The sequence below is a fragment of the Melanaphis sacchari genome, unplaced genomic scaffold, assembly GCF_002803265.2.
Source record: "Melanaphis sacchari strain LSU unplaced genomic scaffold, SCAv2.0 Contig73_pilon_pilon, whole genome shotgun sequence".
NCBI lineage: Eukaryota > Metazoa > Arthropoda > Insecta > Hemiptera > Aphididae > Melanaphis > Melanaphis sacchari.
This window is the reverse complement of record NW_020271525.1, coordinates 1,115,470-1,129,982: the sequence shown is the minus strand read 5'-3', so window position 1 is coordinate 1,129,982 and position 14,513 is coordinate 1,115,470. Positions and strand designations below refer to the sequence as shown.

At 29.5% G+C, this 14,513-nt stretch overlaps 1 protein-coding gene across 1 annotated transcript in view; it reads left to right on the top strand.

The window, feature by feature from the left end:
- Nucleotides 1–14,144, top strand: part of LOC112600893 — a 127,697-nt gene extending 113,553 nt beyond the window's left edge. Inside the window, exon 4 of the mRNA XM_025348221.1 lies at nucleotides 13,317–14,144. Within this exon, the coding sequence (XP_025204006.1) occupies nucleotides 13,317–14,144 (828 nt within the window). The remainder of the gene's footprint in view (nucleotides 1–13,316) is intronic.
- Nucleotides 14,145–14,513: the final 369 nt, after the last annotated feature.

Genomic DNA, 14,513 nt, shown 5'->3' with positions numbered 1-14,513 from the left:
TTAAGTTTTTCAGTACGCAGGACATTAATTGTTATCGTCATCAGTTGATGGGTAACCAAACTATCTTTAATTATTTATTTTGTTTTGTTTTGAATGTATGTACTCGTACTTATAATAATATGTTATTATCGTTTTGGCCAAGCCGCACGATTGTCTCTCGTTCCGACATCGAGTCGCATCTCTAGTCGAATTGTCGTTATCGTAATATTATTATTATTATTATTATAATTATTATTTTTTTTTTTTTTTATTATTATTATTATTACCTGTTATTGAATATGAGTCTTTTTGATTTTTACTCATTTGCTTTAATTTAATTTTAAAAAGTTTATGACCCTAAAAGATTCAATGGACCGTTGCAGATTTCTTCAGATACCAACATAATATATTGTAGCATGTGGTTTGTCGTTTTCGTGGACATTAAATCGTTTTTCCAAATTTCAAAATGAGTTACGTGCAAGTGTGCAAATATGCGATATAGTCGAAACCATTGCAAATTTATGATTATAGGTCATAAATAAACACGTAAAACAGCATATTTGCGGTGCTCGTCGTTCTTTCAAACTTATATCTGACGACAAAATAATAAAAGATAATAAAAGTACAAAGATTCGATTGTGGTGCTCATTCGCTTATCGAAACGGCATACAGCAATGATACAAGATAAAATGTTTCGCCTCGTTGTGATCCTGCCTAAAACTTAAATATTTATACCACTAGAATAAATTAAACAGAAAATGGAAAGTTTAATAATGTTAATTTCAAAATATTTACATCGATTATAGTTATCTTCATTTATTTTTTTTATTTTGATCGTTCGAATAAATCTAAAATCCTTAAAATATTCTAACAACCATATTTTAGTAGGTGCTTTCGAAAATCAAGTAGCTTTAAGAAAAGGGTCTGTTCACCTTGTTTGATTTTAATTTTATTTTAACAGTATTGCATGCATAAATATATTTCTATCGAATTTTAAACAAATTTTTTCGTTTAAATATAATAGAGGCACCTATCTACATTTTTTTATTTTTCGTTCATCTCTCGTCACAACATTAATAATTATAATATTGTTATTACAAGAACACGTTCAAATCATTTCGGTACTTATCTACTGTATTATAATTACTCTAATTACTATTCTGTTTAACCATATTAGGTCTGTGAATGCGTACGACGTTCATTGATAGTTGCTACAATATTTTATACTTTTTTGCGTTTTCGATAACGACTAAAAACGATATAGTTAGATTTGGCCATTTAAACATACACTAATGTTGTCATGTCATTTGAGTCATAAATGTTCAAATGTACAATGCGACTTCGACAAATTTAAGTAAACCAGAAAAATTGTTCTGTAAATTACTCTCTTTCTTTTTTTTGTAATACTCATATATACATAAATTATAGAGTGATTCATTAAGCATACTCATTCTTTTCTGTATACTTAAATACTTTATACATTTATTCAAGTTCTAATATTTTTAATATTAATTATACTTACAGATTATAGATTTTTAATAGCCTACTTAAATTTTTTTACAAAATTTAAAGAAAATCTTGTTGTGATATAAACATATTTACTAAATGAGAACTATGTATCCTTCCTTTTCGTCGTAAATTGTTACTCAAATATTTATTTTATCTACTTATTTTTTTTTTTTTATGCGTTTTAATTGAAATTTAAGTAAGTAGTAACTAGCTTCTTAAACTTAATTTGCAAAAAATAAACAACAGTTCTTATCAATATTTTTACATAAAATATAAATTATAATATACTACATACTATTTAATATTTAATTTAGTACTTATTTAGTTATTAAATTATAAAACTACCAAATTTCGATCAGTTACAGTAGTTTTCAATTCACTGAAATTCCCATCATCTAATTCTTCTATTGTGAAATATTATCCTACACAAATTTTAATAAATAAAAAATTATACGGTTAAGTTTTGTTTTAGGTACATATAAAATGTAAAAAAAAATATCTGTTTAAAAATTACAGTGAAAAAATGTTTCTCGTTTGGAAAAAATTTTTTTAACGTTAATGGACACTTTAAATGATATTAAAAACCGAGTTTTGGAAAATAAAAATACATAAAAATTACAAAAATCTATATTTATATAAATGCATTATTAGAGGAAAATTGTGAAAGGGGTGAGCATGCCTAGATGAATCATCCTGTCTATCTAAATAATATTGATAGAATATTGATCCGCTTATTGTTACAACCGTTGCTAACTCAACACAAAATTAATGTCAGTATAGAACTTTAATCTCGATTGACTTCCGTCTTAAAAGGTTACAATAATTTTGTTTCATCAGCTTTAGTCACATTTTTACAATTTAATTAAAAATTCGTATATTATTTTATGTAGCAGCAATATGTATATAAACTAAATGTACTATAAGCGTTGTTATTTGTTGTTTACTAGCGTCAAAAACATGTAAACTATTTAATCATAATGAAACAATACGTGATTCTGTTATGTTTTCACGCTTTTTAATTATTTGTTTCACTTATTGCATGGTTTTTACTTACCCGCAAAAGTAGTCGAAAAAATGCCCAACCCGTTTGCAAAACATAATGCACTACACTCAAAAAATAGTATTATAATATTATAAAACTAAACTCGTGATATAAAACTGCACCATAAACTTTCAAATATTCGATTGAAAAGTGTACCTTAAATGTATTAAGCCACAAAATATGTATTTTTATCCAATAGATAGTATGTAATATCATAATACACGATTAATTATTATTTTATCGTGTTCGTAATTTTGCCACCCAGTAACGTTTTCTTGCCAATCACCGAAATGGGAATATTATGCGACGGTCACATTTCGTTGGCTCACTTGACATTCCTATACAGCTAAATAATAAATTATGTAAATTTAATATATTTATGAAATAAGTGCACGACGACTGGTCCTCTATACACATGTTATATGATTATAAGACGTACGTTTGTTGATTTTATAATATTTATTTTATTTGTTCTCGATGTGCGGTTCCTGGAATAACAATAAATCAACGATAAGATTATTATTAAAACTTGGATTTAATTTCCCTAAAAACTATCAAAAATATACAAAAAATTACCAATATTTTTTTATAAATCTGAAACTACAAAAACGACGGTTTAATTTTTATCATTTTTAACAATCTTAAGCGTACAATAAACTAACGAAAATACGACAAAACAACCGAACCTAGACACACACAATAAATAAACACTACCTATATTAAAAATACATTTTTTCACTGTTTATTTTAATAAGTTACAATTTGTTTAGGCCTGTATAAGAAACCATATCCGATAATCGCTGGAGATAGATAAAGATGTTATCGCATTTATATAAAGAACGATTACACTTGGCACGGTTTATTAATTCCTTAAAAGAAATAAACCATAAATTATAAAAAAAAAAAAAAAAATATATTTTAATAAATATACTAAAAATTAATAAATTAATAATTTAAAAAAAAAAGTACTCTTAAATTGTAAAAACATCGAAAAATTCAGATTAAAAAATTCACTTTATCTATTGGATGAAACAAATTTTGTGCTTAAAATAAATATTCCTAGAACATATAAAATGTAATTCACTTTACATAGAAATCTGAGCCTTATTTTTTTCGATACGACATTTTGACGTTGAAATTACATAGGTAGGTATGTATAAACCCACCCATTTAAACAAGTATTAGGTATTGTTTTTTCGCGATGTCTTTCAATCAAAAATTTTTTTATTTTATCTATTATTTAATATTTTATTACCTATACTTCATTTTTTACAATAAATAAATGAGACGAGTACACAATTTTTTTTTCACTAGAGTAACACAAGCAGGGAGACTATCTAATTATAAAACCCAACATGTTTATTTACACCAAAATCGCGGTATATTATATTATTATAAATCGTAAGCTTAAGAAATACAGGACGTTTGAGAAATAAACTCGCAGTATAATATCGTGTACGACGTTATAAAAATAAATAAATAAATTACCAGTTGACATTTTCAATAAATACTTTATGAAAAAAAAAAAACACGAATCGCGTTTAGAAGATATTTAGCTGTGGTAGACGAGAAGATTGATGAATCCAAAGTATATACGTTTTGTAAGCGAATCAATGATGAGTAGCGGGGTTTTTCGATTTCTTTGGTATCGACTGTGGAGTCCAATTTAAACCAACGACGGCCGAGTCAGATTGAGAATTTTGTTTTTCAAATATTATAAATTGTGCTATCACGTAGTTCCTGGTTTAATTTTAATTTAAAGCTACAATCGCACCATCGTATCAAATATTATTTTATAATATCATCATACAAACGTACGTAATCGATGAAATAGGTATTATTGTTATTAAAATATATTATACATTATTGATTCATCGAAAATCGCTATATTAACTCGACTAGTCACTAAGCAAGTCTTTTATTATTTATAAATGTATTTATTTATTATTATTTACTTTACTTAATTATATGATTTAGTATGTAATAATACACACATTTCGATGTTACTGATTACCTATTGTGCATTTACCGCCGTCACCCACCGTTTACTCTGATAAAATTATTATTTATATAACTATAATATTTATTCTTATTGTTTACCTATACACACTGTTAAAATACTATTATTTTAAATACTTAATATTATAAATTTATTGTATTATTATATTATATATTAGTTGTATAAGAACGACTATTTATTTTTTTTTTTACGATTTGTATGCACAACATGGCATAATAATATATTGTACTTATTACATTTAATAATTATACTATTAGGTTTATTGTTTTAAATTATTTATACGATACTAGACCATTACGTATAATTTATTATATACAAATTGACAAAAAGTATAAAAGTTGTGTTTGATTCTATCATAAATTACTATTATATTATTGTGAATGTTCACATTATTTATACGTCATTATTATTATTACTATATATTATACAAGTGCCTATATTATACTATATCCGTGCCACACGTTTACCGAAGCTGAGATTAAAATAAATCAAAATTATTTTATCATTATACATATGATCTATATATATATATATACAAACAAAATATCTAAAAAAAAAATTATACCTTCCTTTTATTTTCACGTTTATTAATTAATACGTAATATATATTATATATTAGCCTAAATCACAAATCAACAAGTGCATAACTTTCTTCTACACTAAATGGTAATAACTATACACGTCATTAAAATAATGCATACTAGGTAATAATCAGTGGTGTAATTATATCGAAGGATTGAGATTTAAAGTAACCCTCTTCCTGAAAATGAACCTTGATTACGCAATTGTTACTGATACCACATTAAAGATGATACATAATCTACTACACTACTATTAGATACTCGAAGTTAGAGGAAAAAACAAAAAAATGTAGTTAACCATCAACCATATTAAAGGTCATAGCATTTGAAGGAAAATTGTTTATATTCAATCTATCGTGTTTGAGGTTTAATTAATCTACTAGAATCGGCTATATTGTGTTTTAAGAACGATTTTCGGTCATTATAATGATATGCAGTTTATAATAATTATTATTATTTGGTACGTTGCATATCCACCTTGTATTTATTATGTATTATTATGTTATCGTAATATTTCGTATTCGGTAAAACTGGTTATTTAATATGCATGTATAGAGTATAATAGAGTATGCTTTGTCCGTGTGCGAAATCTAACGGACATTTTTTTTTATGACGGAAGAATTGGATATTTATATATTATGTATATAGATCGATTTGCAAACGATTTCAATGTATAGGACGTACTTATATATGTATAGGAAAACTTATAAAACGTCTAATACGACTTCAGTGACTTATGTGGATAGTGCTGTATATGTAAATATCTACCTGAGTTCTACCGAAACCTTTTTAATATTAATACGATGACAGACAGTTACAGCGTTTATAAGATAAACTAAATTTTTGATTAAGAAATAATTTTATATTATTTGCTTTTTGTAATGGATACGACTGCGACGTGACCAATGGGATGAGGTCTCGCATGGTGTATAATCATTTTGTAAATCGTGAAGCCGATCGTATACTCAAATACGTATACGTGGGTCAGACACACATAAAGATGTTTTATGTTTAAAAAGTTCAACGACCCCCTTCACCGATATTTTTGGTTATTTTTCAGTTATCAATAATTACAAATAGTAGATATAAATATATATCTACAGTTGGTATAATAGATTAAATTCTATGATTTTAATGTTTTATTCTACCCATGTTGTCTTTATTGTAATAAAAAAATACCAGTTGTAATTAATGGATCTTAGTATTTAATTATGTTAATTAAAAACAAAGAAGCTATACATTTCAATAACTGCAGATATTCAAAAATAAAAAATTTCTCCCGAAACTTTTTTTTGCGTACGTTTTTTTCCAAGATTACATACTTCTCTCTTCATCTTATAATTTCTAAACTATAAGACTGAGGGTCATAGCCTAACTTACATGCCGTACAGCACATCACTCATATCAACATCGAGATTATCAATTCGTTAACGAAGACCATTAAACACGCATACTATAGATATGATACACGATCATGCGAACCACGGTTAAAGGCCTGCACGCCTATTTATAACATTTTTTTAATACTATTTAGGTACAATCGTTTTGCACTTCATATATATGTAGTGTTTTGTAGTAATACGCATTTACCCACATTTCATACGTACCTACGTTTTACACACAGCATATTAATTTGTTTTGTTTATGCAATATAATATCATAATAAACTGGAATAGAAAATGAGAATAAATACATGCACTTTATTATATTATAATATTATATAGCTCAACGCACCGAAGAGTCTAAGGCCGACGGAGGAATCTAAAATATATATAAATATATAACGGTAGTATTTAATTTTTTTTAATTTTTTTTATTAATAATTATTTTTTTACTTTTTATATTAGCACTGTCATAACATATAGGCTTTTTTTGTTATCCGAATAAAATAACTAGCTGCTTTGGCTAGAATATAACTTGTATATCTATATACCTATATATATATATATTCTGCGGCGCTTTAGCCATGCGATCTGTGTTATTGTCATATTATTACATATCATAATTTATAGATTTTTTAACAGTGGCGGATTTAGGATTTTCTCGTGAGCAAAAGAGGAGGTACAATTTTTCTATGAACATATAATATTATATGTTATTAAAAATGTTGACAAAACACATACAGTAGAACTCCGATTATCCGAACGCCAATCATCCGGACGTCCAATTAACCGGACGAGAAAAAAAAAACGGCACATGCCGTTATTCATACACGTGTCTCATAATCGTTTAAAATATGTCACATATTATAATTAAGGCTTATTTTTTTTCAGTTAAATATATAATAAAATTATTTGTTTATGGTTACGAATTTTAAATTATATTATATATATATTAATAATAAATACAATAAATACATACAATATATTCATACAATTATATAACTTTTGATATATCATACGTCAATCATCCGGATATTTGCTTATCCGGACCACCCTTGACATTAATTAGTCCGGATAATCGGAGTTCTACAGTAGTTTAATTTCCTTGACGTGCCCGCAATATTTTTTTAGATCTCGTATAACAATACCCCCTCCCTCCACCACCATCAAAACCTTTCCATAGATCCGTCACTGTTTTCTAAGCTTATCATATATTTTGACTATCAAACAATCATTATACTTAGCCTACGTGAATGTATTGTATGCGTTACGCCAAACTAATAATATTTTGACGTGCATGTCATCGTTTTTATTATTATTATTACGTATAAATTCAATATCACAAAAATATCCACAATGGAATTAATTAATATCACCGATTATAATATACACGTTTAACGCCAGCTATCATTTTAATAACATATATCCAATACAACACGAGTGAACCGTATCGATTTTTAAACGACAATAGCTGTTTAAATAAATGTACAATTTACGTCGTGTTGTGTTACGAGCAGAAACAAATTTACCTACCCGTAAAATTATAGCATTAGTCTACGGTCGAAAAAATCGGTACGAGAGTCGCACGCGCCTCGTCTATTGACAGTCTGTTGTATTTACAATTATTATACTTTGTGTTCTATCATCACTGAAACACGCTCTTCTCTATTTCTTTCTTCCGCGTCTTAAGGTTGCAAATATCTCTTATTTCAAGTCTATAATATTAAAAGCTATACCTATTTATTATAATAACATGTGTTCGTTTATAAGTTGATGTATTATTATATTTTATGGCAGCTGATACTATCATACTATTGCGGCTTGGGCAAGCTTTAATTATTATTATTATTATTATTATTATTATTATTATTATTGTTACTATATAGTGCGTCATAATTGTGAGCGAATGAAATACTACAAAAGCTACACGATTAAGAATCATATTGTTGTTATTATTATTATTATTATTATTATTAAAACAATTATTTACTATCATTACAATAAGCGCTTAAATTGCGTTATGATTTTTTCGTAGCCTGTATATGAATATAGATGCTTTTGTAAATGTTATTTATAATTTTTTTTTTTTTTCTTGTAAACGTAAAACGACTCATCGGTTTTTGGAGGCAATCGCATATTGCGCTGTTGCGGTTCTCGAATTTTTTTATGAGTACGAGCTTTGCGTTTATTATCATAATATGACTTTAAAAAATGATATAATTATTTTTGCAATATATTAAAATATAACACATCATGATTCACGGCATTAGTATGATAATAATAATAATAATATTTATCTAATCGATGGCGTTTTCCATGTATTATTACGAATACATAATAAATACCTATACGTAACGAGTATATAAATCTTTATACATAATTTTTATTATGATAATATCGTATAAAATGCGGAAAAATATCTAGGTATTGCTAAATTTGCGAGCGCTATGTACATCGGTATTGTTTTCATTTTCGCATAAAACGCTGTCATTAATATAAGTGCAGCTCATGTTTAGTATAATATAGTGATTAGTGATGTGTATTCGTCTTTTGTACATTTTTCGTGACGTCCGTATCGTTTCAGATGTTTATACGACAATAGTTTCACAATTAAAATGTGTATAATGACACAATTACCATTTTAAATAAAAATACTTTTTACGTATAAAAAATATGTATTCCTATTTATGAATGTACATAATATATAAATTATATATATGTATGACACGGTCTTGTACTCGCGTTATCATTTTGACTTAATAGATTAATAATCAGATATGTGGTATTTGGTATTACCACGGGTGAACTGATACAAAAAAATAATGTTACAAAAATTCATTAAAACTTAAAGCTGTTTAATTTACACCTTTTGTAGTTGAATGTATACGTACATTAAATGCAATTGAGAGTGGTTTCTACAGGTGTCATTTTTATAGAGTATATACTTGTATGTGTGAGTGGGAAATTAGGAAATTAAGCAGTTTTTACTTTTCGAAATGATTAGTTAACATACATTAGATTGGATTAGATTAAACAAACCAACAAACCTTTTTCTAACTTTTTTAATAACCATTTTATTATTACATATTAAAATTTATTTCTATGACTCTCATGGCTAGTGATTATGTACAATAAATATTGGCTCACCAAAACATTTTATCGATATCCCAAAGATTCAGTCCAAACCTGTGCCCTCAGTTTATGTATATCAAAGTCGAAACTTTGAGTATGAACTATGGTAAGTTCATGACCGTGTCATATATTTATAAATATATATATATATAAATAGAATAACTGTCGTATACTTATTTTGCTAAAACTGCCTTTCATATGCGATCAAATGGTTTTGGGTTCTTATCGCTTGTTGTCGTTATAATATTGTATCATTAAAACAATCTACTTTTGTTATATGATTTTAATATTTCCATATATTATATATAAACATGTATAATATTAATACATTTTTGTTGTGTTTTACAAAGAAGCTCCGGGAAACTGCCGCTGCAGGTACTTCAAATACTTCGACATCTCTCAATCAGCTTGTTTCAACATATGAGATACAATATAAAATAATAAATTATTATCGTACGGCGGCGGCCGTCACTCGGAGCTTATAAATTTTCTGCAACAATATTATTATTTTAATTAACATAATACATACCAATAGTCGTGCTCGTTAATAGTGTAGGTACTTAGTCCCTATATGTAAGAAAGTAGTCCTTAATCGTTAGATAACAAATTCTAAAAATAAATTAACTCTCTTAAGATTACATGATGTGCCTGTAATGTTTCAAATAAAAGCACCGAAAAAAAGATTACATGATCAACTCGTGAGACTTAAAAAGGTGTCATGTATGGACATGTACAAACACATATTAATATTATTCATTCTTATGCCTGCCGAACATGCTACATAATTCTATATATCTATTTACTTTATCAAGCAATAATTGCAACTAGGTTATTTTTGTGTTTAACGCAATCCATATGTATGTTTATGGACTTTAAACACATTTCAATAGAATGCTTACCATTTCAAAAGAAAAAAAACGTGTATACAAATACACAGTAATGGTATCAATGTATTGATTTCTATGATTTTTTTTCGCATTTAAAAGATAAAAATTTTCTACTTCAGACACAAATTTGATATAATATATATTATTACTATTTATATTTCTATATTTCGTAGTTCCGTCAAAATATTATATATATAAAGTAGGGAGAAGCCTATACGTTTTTATATCGCTCCAGGCTTCAAATTACATAAATCAAGAGCTGATCATCTGACCGTGAAGATTGTTGCTTGTACAAAATTGAGCCCATGGTGACGATAAAACACAACTTGCAGCGCATACGTTGCTTTATAATATTATATGTAATATTGACCCCGCCAAATATTATTAGGTTTAACGCTAGCGAGATTGGTATGTATTATTGTTATCTGCAGTTCCAGATATATAATACATAAATATTTATTATATTGTACACAACCGGTCCATACTCTCGTTCTTAAATACTTTTATACATTAAAGAGATGCTTCCTATTAAAAAAAATAAATATTTTTGAAGTACACATTTTTAGCCTTTTTGTTACATTCATGAGTAATATAATTTGCATTTTATTTAAACGTCAGCGTGTGTTTTCAACACTATATTTGGATAAATTAATAATTTAAGTCGTTTTGTCGTTTCAACTATAATTTTAATTCAAAACTGATAAAAAGTTTCAATTTATATGATTAAATTATTAAAATTTTCAACAATTTTTCTTGGTTTTTCAAAATTTCACATTTTTAACCTAGTCTCATCAACCTTAAGTCGTTCAGTCAATTTTAGTTTAAGACCCAAGAAACTTTATCCAAATTTTATATCGTAAATACAGTTTTTGTTAAAATAAATGCAAGTTGTATTGTGCATTGGCACATGAAAGGTCTAAACATTTTAAAATAGAAAAAAAAAATGTATATTCCAGTATTCTTTATTTGCTCTATATCCCTCAGAAAACCTTACTTAAATTCTATGTTATTGAATATACATTTTTAGTGTTCATTTTAAAAGGAAACACATAATACACTACGTCGAATGATTCATTTAACGCACTACAACTCTAATTTTTTCAATCTGCTATATTTGTTTATAATTTTCAAATCTAAATAATATGTAATTGTTTATGGGTACACTGTAATCTCACCAAATCACCAATTAATACTGAATTTTACTCTTTCCATACATATGATAACACACTGTAAAGAGCAAAATATTTTTCCAAAAACCCACTCGTGTGTATAAACATTGACCAATAGATCAATAGTTTTCAATTTACAAGCATTCGCTTTAGAATTTACTTCATATTAAATTAGAATGGAATATATGTATACTATACATTGTATAGTGAATGCGAGAAATGATCAACGAATAGAGCCACTGCAATTTACAATATTCTTCATTTCTAAACTTAGAAAGTTTACGAAAACCAAGTATTAGTTCCATATATTCAATATTTATACATAGAAATATGTTATATTATATCATATGTACGGTGATCGGTCAAAATATCTCTGAAAAAAAATCAAATGTCAAATTAATTCCAAAAAAATATCTCATGAAAGTAATATAACACAGGATAAAAAATAGAAAAAATACATAAATTCATAATGTTAAAAATTTAAATTAGTTTTAAAAACACAAGAATAGTAATATGATTAAAATTTGAAAAACCACAGTTTTATAATTTTAGATTTTATAGATCTTTCCCAAATACCTCACGAACGTTTAATAATCGTGAGTATTATTCAAATTTTCATTATAATTAGCGTTATATTGACCTATTTTTTTAGGTCTGTTTTCGGTACTTGTTTTCCCGACAAACTATATTCTAACTTATATTTTTGTGATAAAATCTAAGACAATTAAATTGATACATAACGTAACATAATAATATATTGAAAGTGTATATTAATAATATAAAATACTTCCCACAGTGCCTGTTTTCTATTAAATTAAAAAGTTATATACCTACTTTCAATCAGTTACTGTAGCGTAACCAAGAGGTAATCGAGAACCGATACGGCTGCTTTTGAGTTTTACGGGGTAAAAACAATGGCTAATAATTCAGTAAATACTAAATTAACTTTAACGAGGGTAGTTAACAATATGAAAGTGAATGCCTTTATCGGGTTTTCAATAAAATTGGTGGTATATTTAGACTTGCCCACAATTTCTAGTTCGAAACGCCATTATATCAATCACTATTACGTTCAAATGCCTATTCAACGGTTTTTTTTTTGTTGAAATATTTAGACTGGTAACACTTGAAATCTAACCAAAATAATAGTGTAGTGCGTTAAAACAATCACACTGTTCGACTTACATTTTATAAAAAATAGTTTTAAAATATAGGTATTACATTGTCTACGAAAATGTTCGAATATAATGTAGTCAAGTGTCTGCCGACGGAAACTTGCAATTGGTGGAAAATATATGGGCGACCGCGAGTGTCCGGTATTTAGAGGTTTCTCGGTGTACGATAATAATATAATTATGTGTTATATCATCTGATGCTGCACCGAATAACGTTTCGGACGATATAATAATATTATAGTGTCGATCGGTGACGACCAAACGTTTTGACATTACGACGAGACAATATTTATGATCTCGCGCACTGGTGCAGCTATATTATGCCGTTATTTTATACGACACAGTGTACTAATCGTCGACGCGCACGCGCGCGTGCCTTTTGTCGGTCGCGCGCGCGCGCACGCGTGTTTCTTCTTTGTGTCCGCAGCCCGATGCTCAAGCTGCCCGAATATCACTGGGAAGAGTACGTGGACGGTACACTGGTGCCGGTGTGCCGCACCGAGGCGTTCACCGTGTGGCCGGTGCTGTTCTTCATCGGCACCATATCCGTGTTCTTCGTGGTGCCGCTGTTCGTGCTGTCCGTGCTGTACGTGATCATCGCCCGGCACCTGATGGCCAACCCGGGAACGGTGGCGCCCAACACCAACCGGGCGGCGCTCCGGTACCGCCGGCAGGTGGTGCTCATGCTGGGCACCGTGGTCGTGTCCTTCTTCATGTGCCTGTTGCCGTTCCGGGCGCTCATCCTGTGGATCATCCTGGCGCCGCCCGACTACAACATCATGGAGCTGCTGGGCGTCAAGAACTTCTACCTGCTGCTGTTCTTCAGCCGCATCATGCTGTACATCAACTCGGCGCTCAACCCCATCCTGTACAACCTCATGTCGTCCAAGTTCCGGGACGGGTTCCGGCGGCTGTGCGGCCTGCGCCGCGGCCCGTGGGCCAACCGACACCTGGGCCGCAAGGGCACGGTGACCACGACCTCGGCGCACGCGGGCGGCTCGGCCACCGGCGGCACCACCACCACCACCACCACCGCCACGTCGAGCGTGAAGAGCGACGGGGCCGGCAACGACCGGGCGACCGCCGCGGCCACGGCCAACATGTACGCCCGGATGAAGCGCAACGGCGTCACCGTCGTGTCGGCGGTCGATCGGAGCGACCGGACGTCCGGCGCCGGCGGCCGGCGGATCATCAAGCGGTTGAACAACATCACCACGGCGAGCATGCTGAAACTCCATCAGCCGTTGCCGCACGAGAGTTACGTCTGATGAGTTCACAGCCCAGCATAGTGGTCGTCGTAAACAGATAGACCGACTGTTTGTCGAATATCTGTTGTGATGAATATGTAAATAGTGTGTGTGTGTGTGTGTGTGTGTGTGTGTCATATACCGTTGTTGCCATCAAAGCATAAGCGGAAGTCTGGTAAAATTGTTATGGGAGTAAAGGGGATGTACAAAATGTTTTTGATTTTTCTACTTTTGTTTTATGTTTTATGTTTTTTTTTTATTATTTATTATTATTATTATTATTATTATTATTTTAATTAATGGGCATTTAAAATCACAAGGACTGGAAATTATTTTATACTTGAAAATTCATTAAGTCGTTTAATGTAAATACCTAAGATACTTATTTTT